Raw genomic sequence first — 27,613 nt, 5'->3', positions numbered from 1 at the left:
ACCCAGACATTCCTGTTGCTTGCCATTTCAACACACCGTCCTGCTCTCATGCCCACATGTCTGCTCTTGATCTGCTACAATGTTCTGGTGAAGCACAACACAAACAGGAGGAACAGTACCTCGTCTTCCCATTAGGCACTTTACAACCTTCCGGACTTGACATTGAGTACAACAACTTCAGACAATGAACACTCTCCTCTATCCTCACCCCCTTTTTTTAAAATCCCTTTTTTTCAATATTCATTTTATTTTTTTAGTTTTATCCATTTATTTTAATTTCTATTTATTTTCATTTTTATTAATTGTTTTATGCCCACCTTTTATCCTATTTTCGACCTTTTTTCCCATCATCATCCCCTCCCCCCACCCCACCCCCACAAGGGCCATCTGTCGCTTTTCATGTTGTTCTATTCAGAGTGTTTACCCTTGTCCTACTATTATCACATTCTGCATTCTTACCTTAATGCCATTATAAACATCTTTAGCCTTTACCACTACCATTAACACTTCCTTTTGTTCGTGACTTCTTTGTCATTCTCTCCTTTGCCCCCACCAATTGCTGGCCTTCTATCCATCTTCATCTGCTCCACCCCCCTTAAACAGTATAAATTTCACCACATTTTTGCTTATCTTTAGCTCTGAAGTAGAGGCATACGGACTTGAAATATTAACTCTGTTTTTCTCTCCACAGATTCTGTTAGACCTGCTGCGTTTTTCCAGCATTTTCTGTTTTTGTTATCAAAGAACTTCATAGGTTGCACATACACGTGCAGACCATCCAGAATGTCTAATTATAGGACAAAGTAATAAGATTATAAAAATATAATTGATACTGAAGCAATGCAGATAAAGGCTTGCGCTACTTTGGCCTTTGAAAATTGACAAGGATTTGCACCAAAAATAATGATTTTATATAGCAAGCTTATGACATCAAAAACCTTAAGAATGACAGCCATCAAGAACATTCCTCAAACACAATTTGTTGGTATTAGACTGGAAACATGCTAGAGCAGGGATTCCCAAACTGTAGGTCTCGACTCCCCTAGTGGGATTGGGGGATGAACATTTGGGGTCGTGAGCTCCAAGGTAGCAATGGCTGCTGTGGAGCGGTGATTCAGATTTGACAGTCCTGGGATCGGCTGCAAAGGCCTTTTGAATCTTAAAGGTCCTTTAGAGAAAAGATTGGACGGGCATGTATCCATTGGAGTTTAGAAAAATGAAAGATGATCTTATTGAAACATATAAGATCTTGAAGGGATTTGACAGGGTGGATGCTGAAAGGGTGGGAGAGACTAGAACTAGGGGGCACAGTTCAAGAATATGGTGTCTCCCCATTTAAGATGGCGATGAGAAGAATTTTTTCTCGAGTGTCGGGAGTCTTTAGAACACTCTTCCATATTATTGTTGAATATTTTTAAGGTAGAGACAGAGATTCTTGACTAACAAGGGAGTCAAAGATTATCGGGGGTAGGTGGAATGTGGAGTTGAAGCCACAATCAGATCAGCCATGATCTTATTGAATGGCGGAGCAGGCTTGACGCGTTAAGAGGCCTACTGCTCCTAATTCATATGTTGTTTTCCCTGAGGGCATAGCCTAATCAATGAGCTCTGGGGCCTGATCCCTGACACCAATAGAGCCTGCAAAATAGGAGGTGTCTTAGTGGTATTTGTGCCTATATCCCTGCTGTTTGAACCCCTCACATCTTATTAACACTTGCCACTGACCCCCAAGCCCCCAAACCTCCTAATTTTCACTCTCTGGTTGCGCCAAGTGTCAAGGATTAATATGGGGCAGCAGTGCAGAAAGTTTGGGAAGCACTATCCTAAAACACAGTGCATCCAATGAATAACTTTTTGAAGTGCAGTTAACAGTTTACTCACATAATCCCAAAAGCAATGAATGAGATCAATTATCAGTTAATAATTTTTTTTGATTTAAGGGAATTTTGGCTAAGTTACAAGAAGACCTTGCAGGCTATCTTTGAAAATTTCATTAATCCTTTAATGTTTGCATCAGCCACCAGAACAGAAGTGGCCTCTGTTTAATGCCTCAAAAGGAATACAGCACCTCTAATAGCACTTCCTTAGTACAGCACTGAAGCGTCAGCTTACATTACGTGTTCAGGTTATGAAGTGAGGAATCAACTCAAAACATTTAACTCGGTCGTAAGATTTCTATCGACTAAGCCAAGTTGTCACAGGGAAACATAAATGTGAATAAGACCTGAGACTCTTCATTGAGTTTGATGTGATTTGGTATTACTGTAACAATGCTAGGTTTCAGTCTCGCCTGTGCTATTGTGAACTGATTTATTGTTATTTTACAGTTGTTTAGTAATTAAAATTTAAATCTTTCTATGTGGACTCTGTCTCACTCACTCCGTCCCTCCCAGCTATTGACTATCTTCCTTGAGGAGAGGTTAGGTAGGATACTTCTAGAGTCGGCACTGTTGCAAAATGGCCTTCCTAGTAATGGAAGGTCAAAATCTATATCACATAGCATGGTAGATTTGATAATCCAGTACCTGAGCCAAGAAGGCCCACAATGCTTTAAGATACCAATGATGAAATGCTAGACTAGCTCATTAATTGGATTGGGCTTATGCCAACCTTCACCCAAGGTCTTTAAATTTAGGCAAGGACCCCCCTGCAGGGAATATGTTAGGCAAACGTTGATTTCACAGTAGCTTGACTTTTGATATCCTTTTTATGTTGATGGGTTTCAGCACATGACTGCCAAAATAAAGCAATAAATAATCAAACTGAAAGAATACTTGTAGCTGTGGAAGGAAAAGAGTGACAGCTATTTTTACAGATGCCTTCCTTTTCTGTTGTTCTGAACTAACATTGCTGTGACGGCTGAAAGCTAAGAGCTATGTTTATTGCCCTGAAATCATAAGAATGTGATCTGATTTAGTGGCTGTAAGTCCACACCCGATTCTTTGATCTGGGCTTCAAAATAGACATCACGCCAGGAACAAAGTTGTGCTATTTCGAGATGTTTCACCTTTATGTTGATCATGAAAAAATGCCCAGTACTATTTTGTTGTAGGCTTCTTGTTATTTTTAACATTTCATCTTTTTGGAAACCTGTTAAAATTTTATTTTAACACTTTATGTTGGATTCCAATAACTAGTTGCCCCAAGTGAGAGGTACAGAATGAATGTACTTTGTTGGGGCGGGAGGGGGCATGACGGAGACAGGTGGCAGGGTGGGCAAGTTGAACTCTAGTCTTAAGATCGGAATTTTTACCACTTGACTGGGATGCCACTATCTCTTGAACAGTTGAAGAAGGTCCAAATTTTCTAGGAATTCCTTTCAGAACACATTGCCCATATGTGGACCAAGAGCAAGGTCAGATTTAGGCTTAGCAATGATTCCCCTTTAGTTAAACAGCTTGCTGTCAAATACTCGGCTCATATGTGAAGGATGAAGATGTGTGAGGCATGTCAGGGCTGTTGGTGCTGATAGAAACATACCCCAGTACATGAATAGAGTAGGAAACTGGAAAGAAATTCACAGTTGAAAGGAAAAGAACCAGCACATGCTAACTCATTGCTACGAGTTACGACAATTTAAATTAATTTGGCGCATTATCAGTATAACATCTATATAGCCGTTTGTGTGTGCAGCATGCACAGTTTAGCTACCTGGTGGTGCTATGAACATGATGGCAAGAGTTTTACAAATGCATTATCACATGCATGTTGGGTGTGATTTACCAGCATTCTGCCTCTCTCTAATTTTCTAATGAAGGGGCTTCCTGAGTATTTTTTTCCCCAAAATGCTGTAGTTTGTGCAAAGTACCAATAGTGTGAAATTATCTCTTCTAAGCATTTAAGGGAGGAGGTGGCGTAGTGGCATTGCCACTGGACTGGTAATTCAGAGACCCAGTGTAATCTGCTAGGGACATGGCAGATGGTGATATTGGAATTCAAAGTCTGATGATGACCACTAAACCTTGTTGATTGTCATTAAAAAAAAACCCATTTGCTTCACTAATGATCTTACCTGGTCTGGCCTGCATGTGACTCCAGGCCCACAGCAATGTGGTTGACTCTTAAAAAATGCCTTCTGAACAAGGGCAATTAGGGATGGGCAATAAATGCTGGCCTAGCCAGCAATGGCCACATCCCATGAACGAATAATTTAAAAATACTTATAGTGGCATTATATACATTGTTACTGCAGCAGAAGTATTGACACAACGGTATTGGAATTCACCAAGGCTCCTTAGACAGCACCTTTCAAACCCACGCTACCTAAAAGGACAAAGGCAGCAAGATAGGTGGAGGCACCACCATCTGGAAGTTCCCCTCCAGTCACTCATCATCCTGACTTGGAAATATATCGCCGTTCCTTCACTGTTGCTGGGTCAAAATTCTGGAACTCCCTCCCTAACAGCACTGTGAATGTCCCTACACTACATGGAATGCAGCGGTTCAAGAAGGCAACCAACAATTTTATCACTTAGATGCATGTACCACCACCTGAACAAAGCTGACACTAAACACATATTTTAATAAATTGCAGATCTTTGCAATGATTTGAGCAAGGTGGTGAGCTATCGACCTGTAGTATAACTCCAATTGTTTTGCTTTAACAGAAGCGCTGCAAGCTTCCTCAGAATTTGTTTTGCACGATCTTTGCAACCAGTGTAAAGTGAAGGATTTTCATCTTGGACATTGAGTTTTAGGCCTGGATTTTCGTGAAGTCTGGGAGACTCAGTAGAAGGATGAAAAAGGTGGCTGGGACTCGTATCCAGGATTCCTGTCCCCGTTTCCAGGGTTTCCGATTTTCAGGGGTGCCTTTTATAGGTGTGGGCTGGTTTGGGTTGTGAGCCCACACCCTGCACCCCCAACCTGGCCAGCCCCATTGCAGTGATAGGCGTGTCCTTGTCCTCTGCAACTTCCATGGAGTCGGACCAACTTTCCAAAGATTCATGGTTCATGACACTTCAGGGATGTATTGTACCATAGTTTGGATGAGTGAATTGTTTGAAAGGCAAGTTCAAAAGGTGGTCTTCATCTGCCCCCCCCATGTCAAGTTGTGGCACTTCCATGCCCATTCACCCACTATAAACTGTGTAGAACCAGGGGAATCATCATTCACATGCAATTTTAGTACTGAAACTGAATAAGCGCTCTGCCAATAACTAAACCTTGGCCTAGTTTTTGCAATAGTAATAGTAAAACTGTATTACACCTTTGAAAGCAACTTCTCAGGCTGCACACGCGCAGCCAAAATCCAGAAACTTCCATCAATGATTCTATGGTTTGCTATAGGGTGCACTGTTTAAGTCCCTGCAGATTGCAATCAATTAGAAATCAGTTAATTGATCTTTTTTGCTGTAAATATTGCTGTGAAAACCCTTGAAAAAGAAGTTACACATTATTGAGTGAGGTGTAACTAGGTTTTTAATGGTTTGCTAAGTTTGTAGTTATTGATGACAAACCTCTCTGGCCCTGAAAGACTTAATTTTATATTTGTTAAATGTCAAATTTCTCCAATACGATAAATTCTATATATTTTTACAATAAAGTTTGTTGATATTTCAGTGTCTACTTAATCCGATGGATATTTCCCATCGTTCATTTTGCTCCCTGAAATTTAATTTTTAAAAGAAGGATAATGGTACATTTCTCTTCCTGGCTTGTTGTCTGTGAGAATGCATCAGTGCAACTAGCTGCTTAACCTGCTTGATTTCATTTCTATTGCTGGAGACTGCAAGAACTCCTTGACTTAGTGCTAGATTCAAACAAACTCCTGGGAAAGGAAAAATCCACTAGGTATTCGCGGGAAGCTCTCTTTAGAAGCAGACAGTAGGTATAAACCTTTTTCAGATTGGCAAGCAGTAACAAATGGAGTGCCATGTCATTGTTGAGTCCTCAACTGTTTACAATCTATATGAATGACGTGGATGAAGGGAGCGAATGTATGGTAGCTATATCTGAGGATCACACCAAGATAGGTAGGAAAGTAAGTTGTCAAAAGGAAGTAGAGTCTGTAAAGGGATAAAGGCAGATTAAGTGAGTGGGCAAAAAATTGGCAGATGGAGTATAACTTAGGTAAATGTGAACTTGTTCACTTTGACAGGAAGACTAGAAAAGCAGTATATCATTTAAATGGAGAAATATTGCAGAACTTGGCAGTACAGAGGGACCTGGGTGTCCTGCTACATGAATCACATAAAGTTAGTGTGCAGGTACAGCAACTGATTAGGAAGGCAAATGAAATGTTCGGATTTATTGCAAGAAGAATGGAATATAAAAGTAGGGAAGTTCTACTTCAGCTGTAAAGGGCCTTGGTGAGACCAGATACGGAGTACTGTGTACAGTTTGATCTCATAATTTAAGAAAGGACATAAATATACTAGAAGCAGCTCTGAGAAGGTTCATTGGACTCATTCCTCGGATGAAACATTGTCTTATGAAGAAAGGTTGAACAGGTTAGGTCTATACCCATTAGAGTTTAGAAGAATGAGAAATGATCTTATTGAAGCATATAAGATCCTGAGGGGACTTGATAGGGTGAATACCCAGAAGATGTTCCCTCTTATAGGTGGGACTAAAACTTGCCTTTAAAAGTGAGACCTCTTATTTTTAAACTGAGATGAGGAGAAACTTTTTCTCCCAAAGGGTCGTTGGTGTGTGGAATTCTCTTGCCCAGAAAGTAGTGGAGGCTGGGCCTTTGAATTCATTTAAGACAAAGTTAGACCAATTTTTATTAGGCAAGGGAGTCGAGAGCTATTGGCAGGCAGGCAGGAAAGTGGAGCTGAGACAGGAATCAGACCTGCCATGATCTTATTGAACGGTGGGCTCGAAGGGCCAAGTGGCCTCCTCCTGCTCCTGTGCTTTTTCGAGATTACCACAGAGCAATGTCTCTTTACTGTTGACTGAAAAATCCAGGTCATTGCATGTGTCTCCAGTTCAGGTCATTGAAATAAAAAGGGGAAACCCATGTGGAGAAGGGTTATAAAGGTGATTCCCTAGTAAAGAAAATAACTTGTTTATATAATACCGTTCATGCCCTCCAGATGTCACAAAACACTTCACAGCCAATAAAATATATTTAAAGTGTAGTCACTATTGCAATATAGGCAGCTGGGGGCAACCACTTTATGCATTGGAGGGTCCAGCAGACAGCAATGAGATAAATGACCAGATATTCTGTTGGTGGTGTTTCAGGGATAAATGTTTGCCAGGATTCTGGAAGAACCCCTCTGCTTTTTGATTAGTACCTTAGGATCTTTTACTTTCGCTCAAGAGAGAAAACTGGGCCTCAGCTTATTTTTCATCCAAAAGACTAAACCTCTGAGTGCAGCACTCCCTTGGATTTACATTGAAGTGTCAGATTGGATTATATGTTAATGCCTGGAGAGGGGATGGATGTCATAACCTTCTGACTTGGCAAGAATCCTGCCCTCTCCTAATACTGCAGAATGAGTTGAGGATAGAGCAGTAAAGGTAAGACATCTGTAATTTGTTTGAGAGTAGATTTATGCCAGATGGATTTTCAATATTGACAAAAAGAAGAAAAAAATACAATTTAAAAATTGATGAATGCAAAATAATTTACAGCGACAGCAATAATGGAAAAGTTGAGGAATGGTGTTGTATCAGTTAGAGAATAAGCTGTCAGAGATGTATGCCTAACACTTAAAATGTCTAATCATTCTAGAGCAAGAATCCATAAAGGTAACAATATTGAGTTATATTACCTAATCGGTATTGTACAAGTATAAACTCACCAGGTAGAAGTTATGTAGTGCCTTTGTCAGGCTGTAATGTTGAGTACTGTGCCCTAATTCCAACACCTAGAGCTCAAACAGAATGACCACAGAAGTTTATGGCATAATTGACGAGAAGAACTTAGTTCTTTAAAGGAGGTGAAAGGGATAGGACTGTATAGAGGTATATGAAGTGCCAAATTAAGAAAAAACAGCTGCAACACAATATTTTGAGCAATATTTCAACCATAATTCAAGGGGATAAGTTTCAATTGGTACTTGGTCATGAAAAACGCAATCAATAGGTTGAATGATCTTATAGAAGGGTTGTAGAGGCAACAACATTTAAGTTACGGTTGGTTGTTATAATGGGCATGGAGAAAAGTGTAAGCTTTGATGAAAGGATGAGGTAATTGAATTTCTTCCCCCAAATTGTCTTGAAGTATCAATGGCTGTTTATGCTGAATCATGTCATGTTTGTGGCATGACAATTTGAACTTTAGTTGCTTAATTCTAGTCTACCGTTGATCTGGATGGCAACATTTAATTTTAAGTTGTGTGATTTTTTTGAATAAGATTTACCCTTAACAAATAAAGCTACGGAAAATGGCTTAGCCAGTGGTTGTAGTGGTGCTTTCTTAACCTGAAGGTACTGACAGTTGCTGAAATATGGTTCCATGATCATCTAGTACTGTATGCAAGTGCATATTGGTTTAGACGCTTAAATGACAAGCTACTCAACTTTGGGAGAGTTTTGTAGCTGAACCCAATCCTGTCATTGTGTGTTCAAAAATGCATGTTTTTCAACATGAGTCACTGAGCAATGATTGTGAATGAGAATCCTGATATTTGTGCTTCATTATTCAGGAAAAACAGAACAGTGAAGTAAGTTGTAATGACTACTACCACTACAACTGTGATCAGCTGAATGACTTCTGTATTGTATTGAAACTGGTACACGGCATTCAAATAAACATCACCTATAGATATTTTAAACTAGACCTCAAAAAAAGAACAATTGTGGCAAAACTGGACTTACTGGTTTGTAAGAGACAAAATTGGAAAGGTGCCACATTAAGCTTATATCTAAGACACTAGTTCGGCCTCAGCTGGAGTATTGTATCTAGTTCTGGGTGTTGCACTTGAGGAAAGATATGAAGGCATTGGAGAGAGTGCAGAAAAGATTCACAAGAATGGTTCCAGGATTGAGGAACTTCAGTTATGAAGATAGATTGGAGAAGTTGGGACAGTTTTCCTTTGAGAAGAGAAGTTTGAGAGGAGATTTGATAGAGGTATTCAAAATCATGAGGGATCTGGACAGAGTAGAAACTGTTCCCACTCGTGAAAGGATTGAGAAAGAGAAGGCACAGATTTAAACTAATTGGCAAAAGAAGCAAAAGTGCTATGAGAACAACTTTTTCATGCAGCGAGTGGTTAAGATCTAGAATGCACTGCCTGAGAGTGTGGTAGAGGCAGGTTCAATCAAATCATTGAAAAAAGAAGTAGACTGTTATCTGAAAAGGAAGAATGTGCAGGGTTACAGGGAGAAGGGAAAAGAATGGCACCAAGGGAATTGCTCATTTGGAGAGCTGGTGCAGATGATGGGCCAAATGGCCTGCTTCTGCGCTGTAACAATTCTGTGAATTGCTCTGATTAAAACCTTAATTGCAATCTGGCCTTACAGCTGAGAGTATAATCAAAATTGTGCTAATGCTATTTGGAAAGAGTTCCCATTATGTGACACAGAGAATGCTTGATGGAATTGGTTTAATTGAAAAATGTATGGAACACTTGCAGTAATAGGTTGCTATGTTACTATCATATGTGCAGTGTGACTCAAAAGTGTTTATTTTTTATGGAGAGGTACCTGGCCACCACCCTGTACTTTTTCTATTTGTAAGGCAGCAATCAGGATCAGTTTGTAGGACATTGCACCCCAAGACTCCAGCCTTGCTACTTTATTACATAGATTATCAGATGACCACTAGTCTCTGCCTTCATAATTTTCAATTGTTCTTAATTAGCGCATGAAATTTGTTATTACTCAGGAATTGGCATTATTAGGTGTCGTGTATCTTTTCTCCATAAATCTGAAAACATGCAAAAACCTCACTTTTTTTGAACCTCATTGACTGTTAGCACAGGAAGTGTAGTTCCGAGTTCTGGAGTCCGAGCTCCGGCCGCTGCTGCACATCCGGGAGGGGGAGAGTTACCTGGACGTTTTGTTTCAGGAGGCGGTCACACTTGGTAGATTAAGTACCTCAAATTCGGTCAATGGTCAGGGTCAGCAGGGTGTGACTGCAAGTGAGGCAGGTAGCGGGATCCTATGTTCAGGAACAGAGGAGCCTCAGCTCTTGACCTTGTCCAACAGGTATGAAGTACTTGCTCCCTGTGTGGATGAGGAACAGGGCTGAAGGGAGGATGAGCCAGCTGACCACGGCACCATGGCACAGGAGCCATTCAAGAGGGGGGAGCAAAAAGACAAGTGTTAGTTGTAGGGGATTCTATAATTAGGGGAATTGATAGCATCCTTCGTAAGTAGGATCGAGAGTCCCGCATGGTATGTTGCCTGCCCGGTGCCAGAAGGCCTTTGACAAGGTGTTGCACAGGAGGTTGCTCAGTAAGATAAGAGCCTATGGTGTTAGAGACAAGGTACTAGCATGGATAGAAGATTGGCTGTCTGGCAGGAGGCAGAGAGTGGGGATAAGGGGGTCCTTCTCAGGATGGCGGCCGGTGACTAGTGGAGTTCCGCAGGGGTCAATGTTGGGACCACAACTTTTCACTTTATCCATTAATGATCTAGATGAAGGAACTGAGGGCATTCTGGCTAGGTTTGTAGATAATACAAAGATAGGTGGAGGGACAGGTAGTATTGAGGAGGCGGGGAGACTGGAGACGGGTTTGGACAGGTTAGGAGAATGGACAAAGAAGTGGCAGATGGAATACAACGTGGGGAAGTGTGAGGTGATGCACTTTGATAGGAAGAATAGAGGCATGGACAATTTTCTAAATGGGGAGAGAATTCAGAATTCTGGAGTGCAAAGGGACTTGGGAGTCCTAGTCCAGGATTCTTTTAAGGTTAACTTGCAGGTTGAGTCGGTAGTTAGGAAGGCAAATGCAATGTTGGCATTTATATAAAATATAGAATATAAAAGCAGGGATGTGCTGCTGAGGCTTTATAAGGCTCTGGTCAGACCACATTTAGAATACTGTGAGCAATTTTGGGCCCTGTATCTCCGGAAGAATGTGCTGGCCCTGGGGAGGGTCCAGAGAAGGTTCACTAGAATGATCCCAGGAATAAAAGGCTTAATACATGAGGAACGTTTGAGGACTCTGGGTCTATACTCGATGGAATTTAGAAGGATGGGGGGGATCTGATTGAAACTTACAGAATACTGAAAGGCCTGGATAGAGTGGATGTGGGGAAGATGTTTCCATTAGTAGGAGAGACTAGGACCTAAGGGCACAGCCTCAGAGTAAAGGGAAGACCTTTTAGAACGGAGATGAGGAGAAACTTCTTTAGCCAGAGAGTGGTGAATCTATGGAATTCATTGCTACAGAAGGCTGTGGAGGCCAAGTCATTGAGTGTATTTAAGACCGAGATAGATAGGTTCTTGATTGGTAAGGGGATCAAAGGTTATGGGGAGAAGGCTGGAGAATGGGGTTGAGAAACCTCTCAGCCATGATTGAATGGCAGAGTAGACTCGAATGGCCTAATTTCTGCTCCTTTGTCTTTATGGTCTTATGCTATTATGTAGTTGTTTGTTTACCTTGCGGTTTTTGTGCTCTACGTGTCAAAAAGAATGTACTCTTTATTTATTATACAGTGATACATTCTGCTTTTCTTGCCAGTTTATTTATTTTAGACTGTAGTTAGCCGAGACTTTGGCTATTGTAATATAAGTTTAATATAAGTACTTGAAAACCAAAATTATCTGAAATCCGAAATGCAATCTGCCTTGGAGACTTCGGATAAATGATACTCGACCTGTACTATCTCTGTGATTGCAAGTTCTTTCTGTTGTGGAAATCTGCAGGATTCAAGCTATAAAGGATCACTTTTTCTAGCTAAAGGGAAAATGCTGCGGATGCTGGAAATCTGAAACAAAAACAGAAAATGCTGGAAAAACTCAGCTGGTCTAGCAGCATTTGTGGAGAGAAAAACAGTATACGTTTCGAGTCCGTATGACCCTTCTTCGGAGCTGAAGAGAAGTGGAAATGTGATGAAATTTATACTGTTTAAGTGGGGTGGGGCAGGTGGAGTTGGATAGAAGGCCAGCGATAGGTGGTGACAAAGAAGGGATTGACAAAGATGTCATGAACTAAAGGACAGCGGGCATGTTAATGATAATGTAAGTGTTAAAAAAGGTGCTGACAGTGGCATAAGAGTAAGAAAGCAGAATGCGATGATAGCAGAACAAGGGTAGAATTGTGTGAAAGAACAGCATGGGACAAGTAATAAATGGTCCTGGAGGGGATGGCGTGGGGGGAGGGGGTGGTGGTAGGGAAAAAAAGAATGGAAAATGGGATAGAAGGGGGAATAAAAACGGGATAAAGACATATAAATTAATAAAAAAATAAGTGGATAAAAGATAAAAATGAATGTAGAAAAAAAGGGATCCAGAAAAGATGGAGGAGAGAGTTCATGGTCTGTAGTTGTTGAACTCAATGTTAAATCTGGAAGGCTGTAAGGTGCCAAATCGGAAGATGAGGTGCTGTTCCTCCAGTTTGCGTTGGGCTTCAATGGAACATTGGAGCAGGTCAAGGACGGACATATGGGCATGAGAGCAGGATGGTGTGTTGAAATGGCAATCGACAGAGAGGTCTGGGTCGTGCTTGTGAACAAGCTGGAGGTGTTCCGCAAAGTGGTCACCCAGTCTGCGTTTGGTCTCCCTGAGTTCATATCAGTCATTTAGCTTCCTGAGAAGATTTCAGTGGCCAATCTGTCTCTGTTAAACTGAATTGGATGTGTTGAGTTCAGATATGAAAATTTAAATTCGTTTTCATTCTCACTCTTGCTCCCCTGAACTCACCTGTCATTGGGGGTTAAAACTGCCCCCTGTTTTTCAGAATTTATTGTTCATAAATGTTAAAACATTTAATGAATGCATTAGGTGCAATATGAGTTTCCTTATTTGAGTCATTCGGTACACTGCAATAAATTGCTGAGTGGGAGATGAGCCAATTCTTTGATTAAGATCCATATCTTTCTTTCCATTTCCTGGAATGAAAGCATGTTGATAAACTTGTATTAAGGCAATTCATTCAGAAATGCCAGTATCCTGTAAATATACGTTCTATACTGTTGATAGTTTCAAAAACAAAATTGTGTTCCATTCTCTTTTTTTTAAATCACTTTTGGCTTCAATGTTAATTATATCATGTTTTGAATCCCTGTATATGAACAGAGACATCTTTACAACTGAAGTTTAAGTGTCGCTTGGTTATTAGTGCTTTCTCAGTGTATGAGCACGTCTCCTGTGCAAATGTAAAAGTGCCACACGGAGCCAAGATACACATGACAATTTCTTGAAACTGGATTAAATACACAATGAAAATAAAAACCCCTTTTTGTGTATTTTTGATCTCTTTAATTCATTTGATCTTGTATATGTGGAGCAGTTTCTAAAAACAAAAAACTTAATCAACTTAGTCATTGTCACAACTACGTGATTTTATCTTGTTTAATCCATAAACTACTGCTCCCAAACCCAATTTAACTGAAAGCACATTTATACTCTGTGAGACCTACTCTAGTACAGCCTGGTCCCTGAAGTGCAAGTCTTGCAGAGATGGCCACACCAAAGCTTCCAGGACAAACTGTCTTCATATTTCGGTGTATAATATCCTAAATAATTTTTTCTAACTAAATTAGAAACACATATTGACCTTAGAATTTCATGAAGAACAAATAAGGAATTTATGGAAGTCTGGTTTATTTACTACCTTTCTTTGTGCCTTGCAGGTTGTTGGGAGAGGAGCTTTTGGGGTTGTCTGTAAAGCAAAGTGGCGTGGAAAAGATGTAGCTATAAAGCAAATTGAAAGTGAATCAGAAAGGAAAGCGTTCATCGTAGAGGTAATTCCACCTTGTATGCCTTCTTCTCGTCGTGGAGATTGAGGATCAAAATCTGGGATTTGGTTCAGGTTGTTTTTGTTAAAGAGGGGGAATTGGCCTAAAAGTTGCAAATGATAAATTTTGACTCTTCTAGGCACATCATTAAAAGATAGCTGAATATTTTTTTTAAAACTGGTCCAGTTCCATAATAATTGCGTGGACTTGCCTGGTTAGGAGACAGATTTCTAATTGCTATTTCCCTATACACCACCTCAAGGGCAATTAGACATTCACATCCCATGAAAAGAATAAAAACTAGTGCAGTTTTAGCCATATCATGAAGTAGAGGCGAGGTATTTCCCAGAAAGCCATCTTGAACTCTTCTCTCTCATATTTTGGTATTTGGAGCAATGTTAGTAAAGAGCTTGTATCAGGTTGCCTTTAAACCTTTTTGCCTGGAAGATGATGTCTGATTCATGTAAAAGTCTTGGGATTTTTTTTTAGGGGGTGCTGGGGTGGAAATGGTACCCTGAGAAAGATGTCTTGATAGAAGCCCTTGAATTCAAGATATTTTTGAGATTTTTTTTAATTGACATGTTTTCAAACGATAGTATTTTAGAACAGCATCTTATAGGCACTGATTTTTGAAATAAGAGGTGTTTCCAATAAGGAAAATTATATACCTTTCAAAAAAAGTCCACAATTCTGTAATGGATAATTGAATCATCCTGTGCTTCCGCCAGGGAGTTACGGTCACATAGCACAAACTATAGAATTCTGGCTACGATGTGCAGCTGTGTTCTCAACGTATGTAAAATGAATGAGTCTATCACCTGCTAGAATAGGTGTGAAACATTTCAGAAGAACACAAGCATTCATCCACTTGTATTTCCAAGGTGTAATTTAATGGCCCAAATTTATTATTACTACTTTATGAATATATCCTGTGAACGTCTGCTTTCAAATAAAATTGTAAGCGTATATGCTGTATTTTTGAGCTTTTTCCTCTACCTTTTCTAGGGACCTGTATCATTAGCAAGCCTCATATCCTGTATGGCAAAATTGATCTGACAATGGTGGCTTTAATTTTCCCAATGTTGAAATCAAAGAAATTGCAGCCTAACTACAACTGGATATCTGACAGCAGCTGATACTTCATCTATACAAAGCCCTGGTTAACCACTACAGTTTTGGGCACCACACCTTAGGAAGGGTATATTGACCTTGGAGGGAGTGCGGTGTAGGTTTATCAAAATGATACCTGGACTCCAAGGGCCAATTTACATGGAAAGATTAAATAAATTACAACAACAACTTATATTTATATAGCACCTTTACCTGCCTGGTATCTAAATAAATTTAATATGCCCTATGAATCTTTGTCACTGCATTGCAGTTTACTAGATTGAACAGATATAGGAAGAGATAAGCCAGCTGCTGACAGTTGTAAGCAAAGAATGGCAAGGCCATATTTAGCCTTATCCCAAAGTTCTGTGCCTGTCTTTTGATGAGTCTCCCATAAAACTTGGATAAGTATTCTTCTTGGGAGAATCTGCTGATGGGGATTTGGATATAAGGTTAAGAGAAATGTTGCAAATCCTGATTTGTACATGAAGATTGCTTTGATTTCAAATAATTAGGATAAGTAATTTGGAGGTAATTAGCAATGCGGTGATTCATCCAGTTAGCATGAAGTTCGCTTTACATCTGAGTTGAATTTTTTTAACTTGAGTTGAAGTTTAATTATGCAACGATTTCTGTTAACATGACAAGTTCTATACTGAATTCTGGCTGATGTAATATTTTATTTCACATTAATTTTCTGTTAGTATGTTTTCTAAACATCTGTTGCTATGCTATGGAGAAAATTTATAAGTTTGTGAAATACACAAAATTCAACTAGCATCACAAATGTAAATATAGTGGGACCTTGATTATTTGCATTCCTGACTATCCTACAGGCGCAATATTTGCCTCACTGCAGCACACTTAATCTAATCTCTTCCTGTCTAGCAAAACTGATCTTGAAGGTCAAGAAAGATTAAATTCAGCTTAATTTTATTTGTATTGATCTGTCTTCATTCCCATGCCTAGGGTATTGCTATACCAACTGTGTAACACCACATTTGGGGACTTCTGATTATCTGCTCATTTCCTTTCTCCACCTTGTGTGTGGGGTGTCCTCCCACTGCAGCAGCCAATGGAAGCTCCCATAGATTTATGCCTCACTTTTATTTTGTTTTCATGACTTTTTTTCTCTCTCCTGTTACAGCTTCGACAGTTGTCACGTGTAACGCACCCCAACATTGTGAAACTGTATGGAGCCTGCCTAAATCCAGTATGTAATTCAAATCCTATTTATCATTTTGACTTGTGTAATCTAATTGTACACTATTATTGTTTGATCAAAATTTAGTGCTTTAACATTTTACTTCCTAGATATGATTCTAATGTCTCCTAAAGAGGACTCACCTAATTATAAGCAAATTATAAATAGAGCTCAAACCAATGTCAGAACCTCAAGCTGTGAATCTCTACTTAGTTACCTCTATCCCACCTTTTAGACCTATCTTTGAACAACTTGATTGAAACCACTACTGAACCCACCTACTGTAGGATCACCCTGGAGAGCAAAGACAGTTCCTGGCTTTTACCCATTAGCAACCATCTATACTGTAACCATAACAAAAAATTGCATTTCTATAACACTTTCAATATATAAAAAAAATTCTAAACCCCTTCATAAGGGTCTAAAAGATTTTAAGGAGGGCTTAAAGGAGGCTTAAAGGGGGAAGTGAAGAGGCAGAGATGAGAATTTCAGAGCATGGAGCCTAGATGGCTGAAGACAGTCACCTTTTTTGGGTGAAGAAGGGGGATGGACAAAAGGCTAGAGTTAGAGGAACAAAAAATTTTGGATTATGTTGTAAATCAGCTTGATGTTGAAAAGGGCCTGGAATCAGTGGCATAATGTGGAATTTTTTGCATGGCCTGACAGTGGTAGCTTTAATCCTCCCAGTGTAAAATCAAAGAAATTGCAGCTTAACTACAGCTGGATATCTGACAGCAACTGCCAGAATTCAAGGGGGTAAAAGTCATGCTTCAACTAATAAAGCCTTGGTTAGACTACTCTAGTTTTGGGCACCATGCCTTTGGAAGGATATATTGGCCTTACAGGGAGTGTAGTGTAGGTTTACTAGAATTATATGTAGACTCAAAGGGTTAACTTGTAAGGAATGATTAAACAAACTACAGCAACAACTTATATTTATATAGCATCTTTTAACATAATGAAATTTCCCAAGACATTTCACAGGAGCATTATAAAGCAAAATACAAGACTAAGCCACATAAGAAGAATTAGGTCAGATGACCAGAAGCTTGTCTGAGCGGTAGATTGGTTTTCAGGAGTCTCTTAAAGGAGATAGAGAGACAGAGAGGGTGTTCCAGAGTTTCAGGCCTAGGCCAATGAAGGCGTGGCCAACAGTGGTGAAGAGGCTAAAATTGGGGATGTGCAAGAAGCTAGAATTAGAAGAGCGTACAGATCTCAGAGTGCTGAGGTTGAAGGAGACTACAGAGATAGGGAGGGGCGAGGCCATGGAGGGGTTTGAAAATCAAGACGTTGCATGACCAATGTAGGCCAACAAAGCACAGGGTTGAAAGGGAAACAGGAGTTGCTGAGAGTTAAGGCATGGGCAGCAGAGTTTTGGATGATCCCAAGTTTATGGAGGGTAGGATATGGGAGACCAGTGTGTTGGAATAGTCAAGTAAACCAGGGCATATTCCCTGAAATTTAGAAGGTTAGGGGGTGATTTAATGGAAGTTTTAAACATATGTTAATTGAATGAACTCTTCAGGTTTTAACTTAAGTTTCTTTTTTTTTTGGTCAGTCAACATTCTCTCTTAAAAGAAAGACAGAATCAATATTTCATGGGGAATGGCCAAATCCATTTGTTTAACTCACTGTGATGCTTTCTTCCAGGTCTGCCTTGTTATGGAATATGCAGAAGGAGGCTCCCTTTACAATGGTGAGTTAAAATTGATGACTATCCCAATAAGACAGCAACACTTGCATGCCTATTTTTTCTATCTACATGCAAGGTTTCCTGTGACTTTTAAAATTAGAAATGTACAAGGAGTTATAAAATCACAAACAAAAGTGATTTAATTGTGGTTTCCCTCACCTTTGGTGAGTAAAGTGCTCAATCCGGTAGTGTGCCACTAAGTCTTACAGACCAGCAGGTTCCAGGTTTGATTCCTGGTTTGAGCTGTGTTGGGTATTTCAACTGAAGCAACAGTAGGAATGTTCTAAGTGGCCATGGCACTCTTAAGCTAAGGAGGCGGGGTGGGGTGGAATTGCCAGGTTTCCTTCTGAGTCTCCAATTATTGAGTGTGTACAAGTGTTAGATGAGAACCAGATCAGATTTGGCTGTGATGTTACTCGGTTATGAATTTGCTGACACTCTGAAGGTTTACAAATTTAAGATGGCTACTTGAGTGAGGTACTATCAGGCACCTGGCACCCAAAAACTGTACCCCAGCAAGAGTGTTTATATTAAACAGCCCATGTCATGAACTTGAGTGACAATGCAAGGTGGACAAGTCTCTCAGAACCTACAACAAAAAGTATAGATCGACAAAGAATCACTTGGAACTCAAACTCTTGTTTTCACAGACCTTGTATAGCGTTGCTAATAATGAGCTTCACTATATCACTTTAATCTCCTGGAAAGCTCTGCACAAATATTTCCTAATTCCTAAAGGTATTGAGACAAAACTTCAGCTTTTATTCAGCCCCACTGTTCAAACCAAACCTATTGCACTTGTTCCCCATAGATAATGTCCTCTGCCAGCAGGCACGGGAGTCATAGACTCATGTGGAACATTTGATCGTCATGATTAATGCCTATCGCAGGAACCTACCTCTTATTCCAGCCAGATATTTCTGCAGTTTTTTTTTGAAGATGTTAACAACTCCAGGTTAACTGTTTATGTTGGAGTCTGTTGTGTATATCTGCTACTCTGGAGCAAGGAAAAGGTGTTTTTTCCCAGTCACTGGTAATTTTAATTTGTAAGCTCAAAATTGAAGAACGTGAAGTTACTTGACTTTGAACATATCTACGATGGACCCATTATTATTCATCCTTTGAGTGTCTTCATTTAGGATTAATGAGGAACAAGATGAGCATTTGGGCTTTGAGATGTCCCATACTTTTGCACTGTTGGGCTGTAACTTCAGGTTGCATTTTGTATTGTTAGGAATTCAAGTCAGATTGTCTCCTTTGTCAGGCTGTTCAAGTTATCCTTCAAAATAAAGTGTTTCATAAAATTCTTTTGATGTCAGGTTAACCTCAAGTTGGGTCTCTCACCTGCCTTGTGTTGCAACTCTATTATCTACCGGGACATCCCTACAATGTAGAAGTTAAACAAATTCTCATTGTGCTTAACCTGTGTCTGGTCTTGGGCATTGCATTTACTAAAGCAGTTAATTGCTTTGTTCCACTCTAGCTACCATCAATGATCTACTTTTCTATTTTATCCTTACAAATGGTAAAACTCTTGCTGGTCCATCAAACCTCCTGTACAGCTGTGGCGCAACTGAGAATCAAATCTAATGCACCCCCTGCCTGTACCCCAAACACACACCAACAGCCACATATAATCTCCTTGGGGAGGCATTAAACCCTAGGCCAATTTAGGGTGAAGAAGGAAGTCTGGGAAATTCCTCACCAATCCCTCTGATCAAAATGAGTTCCAGCAAACCACAATGAAACATGCGACACATTGACCAATAGTCCAGCTATGTTATGACCCCTGATACTAGCAACCATTAAGAATTCTGTCTAATCGTTTTAGTTTGTCATCTTCAACTGACATCCTGAGGGTTAATTTTCTTAATTTGTCTTGATTCTTTATCTTCTAAGTGATCTTATCTTAAAGATTGTTTTTGGGGCATTTTTTGTATCATCTACTAAAGAAGGAACCCATTCAGCTCATCTTGCCAGTGCCAGATCTTTGGTAGAGCTATCTAAGGAGTCCTACTGCGCCTGCTCTTATCCCATGGCCCTGCAATCTTTTCCTTTTCAAGTATCTGCCCAGTTCTCTTTTGAAAATTACTATTGCATCTATTCCCACCACCCTTTCAGACAGTCCACTCCAGATGATCATAACTCATGGAAAAAAAATCTCCCCCCCCCGTGGTTCTTTTGCCAATTACATTAAATCTGTGTACTCTAGTTATCAACCCTCTTGTCAGTGCAAACAGTTTCTCCCCATGTACACTATAAAAAGCCTTCATAATTTTGAACACATCAATTAAATCTTCCCTTAACCTTCTGTACTCTGCCGAGAACAATCCCAACTTCTTTAGTCTCTTCACATAACTGAACTTCCTTCTCTCTCAGAATTTTTCTAATAATTCTCCTCTGCACCCTCTCTAAAGCCATGACATCCTTTTTAAAGTTTGGTGCCCAGAATTGAGCACAGCACTTTAGCTGAGGTGTAACCTGAGATATATAAAGGTTTAGCATAACTTCCTTGCTTTTGCATTCTATATGCCATTTACTTAACTATTACTGTTTTAATCTTAAAAAATAAATCAAAGAGAAAATGATTGATTCTGCAGTCCAGAACACTTAGAGAGGCAGTGTTCAGGCCGTGTCTTGGGGAAATGTGATTAATTTTAATAGTTTCAAAATATGTTCGACTGTGATTTCCTGAATGCTTGTTGCAAGAAGTGCCAAATTGTGACATGACCCCTAAAGTTTCTTTTAGCTTCTCTGATATATGTGTAGATTTGGGTAACAGTTACTTGGTGCAGTTTCAGTTAGCTGTTTAAAAAGCTGAATGACTGCATCACCATACTATATTATCAGCACAATACTGGATACTGCCACTAGGAGGACCAAATGAGAGAGAAATGCTTCAGTTTGTTGAGCTGCTCTCAATAGAGGTGACATTTCACTTTTCAAAAGAAAGCCTTGGCTGCAATGTGTGTTTGCTTAATGCATAACTGTCTCTAGGACGCTCTTCGTGATCCCAAAAACGCTTTTCAAAGTGTTACATGTTTATATTTCTGATTTAGCTGCTGCTAATTAGCAATATCAATTCTAATTAAACAATGATTGTACTGCTCTCTTACTTATAATTTACTAATCAATTCTCAAAAGATTTGGTTAGCAGCCATCTAACCTTCCTAAATAACTCAGCAAGTTTGATTGTGTTCTGGGAATTCTCTCTCAAGTGAAGGGCAAGAAGCCTGTTACCTGTGCAGAACTGGACTTGGCTGTTTGGCTATGGCACTAGCTGCTCTGTTTCTTCCATAATTTAAAAAAAAACCACAGGCAGCAAAATTCTTATTTTCAGTTTTCAAGTTGATGGAAATAAGCACACTTCCTCTGCATGCCCACAGGCTGTTAAATATCATGGAATGGTGCATCACTACCCTTTCTCTCACCGTCCCATAAATTCTTTCCCTTCAAGTATTTATTCAACTCTTGCACCAGCTTTTTCAGGTGGTGCATTCCAGATCACAACATAATGTATCACCTTTGGTTCCTTTCCCAACCACCTTAAATCTGAGTCCTCTGGTTACCAACCCACCTGCCCCATGAAACAATTTCACCTTATTTACTGTTTCAAAATCAGTAATTATTTTGAAAATCTCTATCAAATCTCCTGTTAATCTTCTCGTTTGATTTGTCAGCTATGGCTCAGTTAGTAGCACTCATGACTCTGAATCAGAAGTATATTGGTTCAAGCTGCACTCCAGGACTTGGGAACACACAAATCAAGGCTGACACTTCAGTGTAGTCAGAGGTGCTGTATTTTGAATGAGATGTTAAACCAAGGCCCGCCTGCCCCCTCAGGTAGATGTAAAAGATCCTATGGCACTATTATGAATAGGAGCAGGAGTTATTCCTGGTGTCCTGACCACTATTTATCATTCAATCAACATCAAAAAGCAGATTATCTGGTCATTATCAAATTATTTGTAGAAGCTTGCTGTGTGGTGGTATTTCATACATTACAGCAGTGACTAAATTTCAAAAGGACCTCATTGGCAGTAAAGTGCTTTTGGACATCCTGTGGTCCTGAAAGGTGCTATACAAATGCAAGTCTCTCGTTTTTTTTATCAGCTTCTTCAATGTCTCCACATAACTGAAGTCTCTCTTAACTGGTGCCACTATAGTGAATCACTTCTGCACTCTCCCTAAAATGTGGTGCACAGAATTGGACACAATACTCCAGCTGAGGTCTAACCAGTGTTTTATAAAGGTTTAGCATAACTTTCATGCTTTTGCACTCTATGCCTCAATTTATAAAGGCAATGATCCTGTATGCTTTTTTAAACAGCCTTCTCCAACTAATAGTTCTGATGAAAGGTCATCAGCCTTAAACCTTTTCTTTCTGTACAGATGCTGCTGGAACTGCTGAATATTTCCGGCATTTTATTAATTTCAGATTTGATGCATCCGTCATATTTTGCATTTGTATAAGTGCTTACTTCACTGCTACTTTTCTTTCAGGAATGCCCGCCTTTGAAGTTCTGCAGTTTCCTCTGACGGGGTTTCCATTTGTCTCATTTACCTTGTTCGCTTTCATTATTTTCTATTTCCCTTCTGATGTTCCATCAGGTATCTACCAAATCTTGCTTTCAGAGATTTCACAACATTTCTCAACAACTGTCCCCGGCTCCAATAGTTGTGGTAAAAGGTCATCGAACTGAAATGTTTTGTTTTTCTCTCCATAGATGCTACCCAACCTGTTGAGTTTTTCCAGCATTTTCTGTTTTTATTATCCATTATGTGGTACTTTGTCACATCTTTTGAAAGTCTACGCACATAAAATCAATGTGTACGTACCACCACCAATCCTTTCCATTGCTTCATCAAAGAACCTATTGAAGTTAGTCAAACAAAAGTTGCCTGTTACAAATCTGTGTTGACTTTGATTTGATAAATGCCAATTAATTTAGTACCAGATTATTGTCTCAAAGTTTCCTCACCACTGACGTCAGTCTAACTGGTAACATGGATGTAACATTTACGATTCTCTAGTCCTCTGATACGCCCCCACATTCAAGGAGGATTGGCAGATTGTGATCATGGCTGTAATTTTCATCCTTGGATTGCAGCAGTGAAGGATGCATCCCATCCAGACCGGGTAACTTTTCTACTTTGAGGCAGCCAATGTTCAAAGTTTTAAAAAATTTACTCTCTATCCCACAACTCCTCAGAGAACAAAGCAGTCCTTGCCCATTTACAGTAAGACCTGGGCAACATTCAGGAAATAAGTGGCAAGTGACATTTTTACCATTTAAATATCAGGCAATGACCATCGCCAGTAAGAGAGAGACACCTCCCTTGACATTCAATGGCATTCTCATCATTGAATCACCCACCATTAACGTCCTGGGGGGGTCACCATTGAGCAGAAATTTAACTAGGCCAGCAGCATAAATACTGTGGCTTCAAGAGCGAGTCAGAGATGGATATTCTGTGGCAAGTAACTCACCACCTCACTCTGCAAAGTTATTCCACCATCTACAAGGCATAATTCAGGTGTATAATGTCATACTCTTCTACTTTCCTGCGTGAGTGCAGCTCCAACAACACTCAAAGCTTGATACCATCCAAGTTGAAGTGGCCCACTTGATTGGCACCCACCCACCTTAAGCATTCACCCCTTCCACCACTGGCGCACTGTGGCTGAAGTGTGTACTATCTACAGGATGCACTGCAGCAATTTGCCAAGGCTTCTTTAACGGTACCTCAAATCCACGACCCATGACCTCTACTAGAAAAACAAGGGCATTAGGTGCATGGGAACACCACCAATTGCAAGATCAACTCCAAGTCACATCATTTTAACTTGGAAATATATTGCCTTGCCTTCACTGATCTTGGGTCAAAATCCTGCTAATTCTACTTTACAGTCCTGCAGGTGTACCATGTTCTCAAGGGCAATTCGGGATTGAATAAAAAAGTCTATTTTTATCCCATCCTCTATCATGACTTCTGTCTGCCCAATAAGATTTAATTTTTGTTCCTTAATAGGCTCCACTGTTTAATTGACTACGTTTTTTACTATTTTGTGTATTTATAAATGCCTTGGTTGCTGCAGTTGACTGGATTAAGATAATGGTACCAACTTTAAAGCATAAATAAAATCGTGGCTGTGCCTGGTAGGTTTAAGGAGTCTCGAAAAGAGTAAAGAGTTAGGGGAGAGGTTTAAGGAGGGAATTTCAGAGGTTAGGGACCAGGCAGCTGAAAGCGCAGTCACCAGTAGAGGAGCAATTAAAATCAAAATTGCTCAAGGGGCCATAATTAGAGGAATGTAGACATCTGAGATTTTGTAAGGCTGGAGAATATTATAGAGATGGGAAGAGGCGAGACTGTGAAGGGATTTGAAAGCACTGGTGAAAATTTTAAAATCAAGACATTGTTTCATTGAGAAACTGTCAGTCAGCAAGCAGAGGTGATGGGTTTACAGGATTTGGTGAGAGCTGGGACATGAGCACCAGAGTTTTGGATGGCTTGATGTTTAAAAAGGGTAGAACAAGGGAGGCCAACCAAGAGTGCATTGGAATAGTCAAATCTAGAGGTAACAAAGGCATGGATGCAGATTTTAGTAGCAAATGAGCTGAGGCAATGACTGAGCCAGGCGAAGCTACCAATGCAAAATAGTTGTTCTTCATGATGGCATGGATATGTGCTTGGAAGCTCATCTTGAGGTTGCAAAACAGTCTCACTCGGTCTCATACAATTGCCAGGGAGAAAGATGGAATCAGTTGTGGGGATGGAACTCAACAGCTTCAGTCTTTACAAAATTTAACTGAGTACTTGAGCAGAAATTGTCTTCAATGTCGGACAAGCACTTTGACAATTTGGAGACTGTGGAGCGTTTGAGAGAGGGTGCCATCAGTATGCTACTCATGCTGTGTTTTTGGATGATGCTGCTAGATAGCATTTAGATAATGAATAGGAGAGGCCAAGGATAGATCCTTGAGAGAGGGTAGGGGCACCAGAAGTAACAGTGCAGAATTGGGAAGAGAAACAATTGCAAGTGATTCTCTCGTATGATGAGACAGATAAGAATGGAACCAGGCAAATGCAATCCTGCCCAGTTGGACATGGATGGAGAAGTTGCAGCAGGGTGGTGTGGTCAACCATGTTAGGAAGAGACGGGATAGTTTACCTTTGTTACAGTCACATGAGATGTCATTGTGACTTTGAGAACACTTTCAGTATTGTGTTGGGTGGTAACTTGATTGGAAGGATTCAAGCCTGGAGACCTGGGAAACTGAGCACCAGGTTGGGAGGGGACTTAATGTGCAAGGACTTGGGAGAGGAATGGGATGGTAGTTTGCATGGGCAGAGAGGGGAGATGATAGCAGATTTGAGTGAGAGTGTCAGAACCTGAAGATAGAAGACAATTAACAATATCAACTAATCAGGGCACCAGGAAGGGAAAGTGAGTGGTGGGCAGTTGATTGAGAATATGGTCAAAGGAGCAGAAAGTGGGTCTCGTGTACAACCATGAAAATGAGCTTGGAGGGGGCATGAGGAGAGATGAGAGAAGCTAAAGAAAAATGCAAGTTCAGGGCTAAGGTAGGGGTATCCTTAGAGAAAGCTTGGCTTTGTGGGCTAGAGGAAGGGGTGGGGGTGGGGGAAGTGACACAGGCAGCTGATCAGATGGTTTCAGTGACAAACAGGTGAATGAACTCTCTTATTGGAGATGAGGGTGGAGGGAGTTTGATATTTTGCAGTAGAGAAAAACCTGTTAAGTTAAAGGTGATAGAGCACAATTCTATATGACAAGTTGCTTCACCTTGGGCAAACAGAATGCAAAGCATGGAGATAATTTTCCCTCTATATTCATTGTGTGCAAAAAGCAGACACTAAAAGCTTATGAATATTCAAAGATGTGGTCTGCACCAGTACTGTCCTCAGGAATAGCATACATGTTATAGCCCAATACATTCGCACAAGCAGTGATAAGGACTCGCCCTGTGAAAGTCATTTATAATGCCTTGGATTCATGGGAATCTTCTTTACTTGGGATAAGTGAAGTCCTCTCTAGCTGCTGCCTTCTTTGCTGTTGGAAAATTATCAAAAAGTTGACACTACAATGAACAGCCGATGGGCTGATTTGGCAGATAGCCTGAAAAGGTCCTGTGGTGTAGACCTTTATTGTGGTGGTGACCTTCATAACTAATGGAATGTGCTGTCATAGTTTTTGAAGTGGCCTTCGTCTGCAAGTTGATCTGATATGAATGGCATAGCTTGGCCAATTCCATTAGGCAACGGCAGTGAAGAGTGCACCCAGATTATTAAGGACTATAAATAGAACCATAGAAGTTTGTAACGCAGAAGGCGACCATTGTTATGGCACAGCCGATAGTAAATGCTGAGTTGTTCAAATCCCAGAGGGAAACTTGAGACAACTGCACAACTAATTTTTGCAATTTGTATGTTTTGAGATGCGAGCTTTGAATTCGGTAGTAATAATTCCACCGAGCCTTATAGGTTGCTACAAAACTAGATTAAACATTTATTTAGATAAGCGATTTTAAGTACATACATATGTTTACAAATTACTATTATAATAACTTCTAAATCCCCTAATTAATTTGACTCCCAGTTACACTTCCATTAAGGCAACAGTAACACATAGATTTTAAAAAACACAGGCAAAGAAACATGATACCCTGAACAATCCAATTCAAAGTGAATCTTAACTTCAGTACTTTGTAGGCAGCAGCCTGAAGGCTCTTCACACTTGCTAGATCTTAAACTTGCTTGCTTTTACACACAGCCTTTTCTCTCTTATACGTATTTTCCCCTTTGAATGTAAATTTCCATTGTTTCACCATGTCTTTGGACTTCACCTCCTTGATCATTAAAAAATTATCACAGTACTAATTTTACCAGTAATCTTTGGGAAAAATAGATACATTGTTTCTGAACTTCACCTGGCTAGGTGACACATCTCACCCCTCCTTTGAAAACAATCTGGCCTGGGTTTATTTAAAAGTGCAAATGTCCTTTTACGCCTTACATTCTAATCCACCTCATGTTCACCTATTTATCATTTCAAAGCTAGTTTATCATTGATACATCAAAGCCCCCAGACCAGCTGCCTTTAATCCAGTTAAGTCTCTCTCTCTCTCGTACACACACAGACATATACGCACACAAAAAGACACAGATACCACTATTTTCCAATAAATTCCAATAACATTATTATATCTTCCTGACAATCATTAAGTGTATGCTAGCTCTTTGTTAGGGCAATCCAAAGCTAGTCCCGTTGCCCTACCTTCTCCAGACTTTTATCTTCTCTGTTTAAGAATACTAATAGGTTCATGTCTACCTACTAAGAAACTTTTGTAGCTGCATGTGATCTCCCCTCAGAGCCTGCCCTTACCTGAGCCGTAGAGCAAAATGGGAACACAAAGGGATTCCCATTGTGATAAAAGTTAGCTACAACATACATATGTGAAAACAGACACAACTTCTAAGTTCCATTATATAAAACAGAATCCTAGTTTCAAGTAAACAAGGTAAGATAAAATTCATGGAAATTACCATAAGATTTAACTTGAATAATGATTCTCCAAAATTAGGCTCCTACAATGCTGTTAGGTAGGGAGTTCCAGGATTTTGACCCAGCGACAGTGAAGGATCGGCAATATATTTCCAAGTTAGGATGGTGAGTGGCTTAGAGGGGAAATTCCAGGTTATTGTGTTCCCATCTATGTGCCGCCTTTGTCCTTCTAGATTGTCGCGGTCATGGGTTTGGAGGTGTTGTTAAAGGAGCTTTGGTG

At 40.0% G+C, this 27,613-nt stretch overlaps 1 protein-coding gene across 5 annotated transcripts in view; it reads left to right on the top strand.

Annotated features, from left to right (window-relative positions):
• The window catches only part of map3k7 (mitogen-activated protein kinase kinase kinase 7), a 138,805-nt gene that overhangs the window by 14,397 nt on the left and 96,795 nt on the right, over positions 1–27,613 (top strand). For 4 of the 5 annotated variants that reach the window (XM_041188041.1, XM_041188042.1, XM_041188046.1 and 1 more), the window contains exons 2-4: positions 13,696–13,806; positions 16,058–16,123; positions 17,765–17,810. In XM_041188041.1, coding sequence (XP_041043975.1) covers positions 13,696–13,806; positions 16,058–16,123; positions 17,765–17,810 — 223 coding nt within the window. The remainder of the gene's footprint in view (positions 1–13,695; positions 13,807–16,057; positions 16,124–17,764; positions 17,811–27,613) is intronic. The other variant, XM_041188043.1, reaches the window with a different exon arrangement.

This window comes from Carcharodon carcharias, chromosome 5, assembly GCF_017639515.1.
Source record: "Carcharodon carcharias isolate sCarCar2 chromosome 5, sCarCar2.pri, whole genome shotgun sequence".
Classification (NCBI taxonomy): Eukaryota; Metazoa; Chordata; class Chondrichthyes; order Lamniformes; family Lamnidae; genus Carcharodon; species Carcharodon carcharias.
This window is presented reverse-complemented; position numbering and strand designations above follow the sequence as displayed.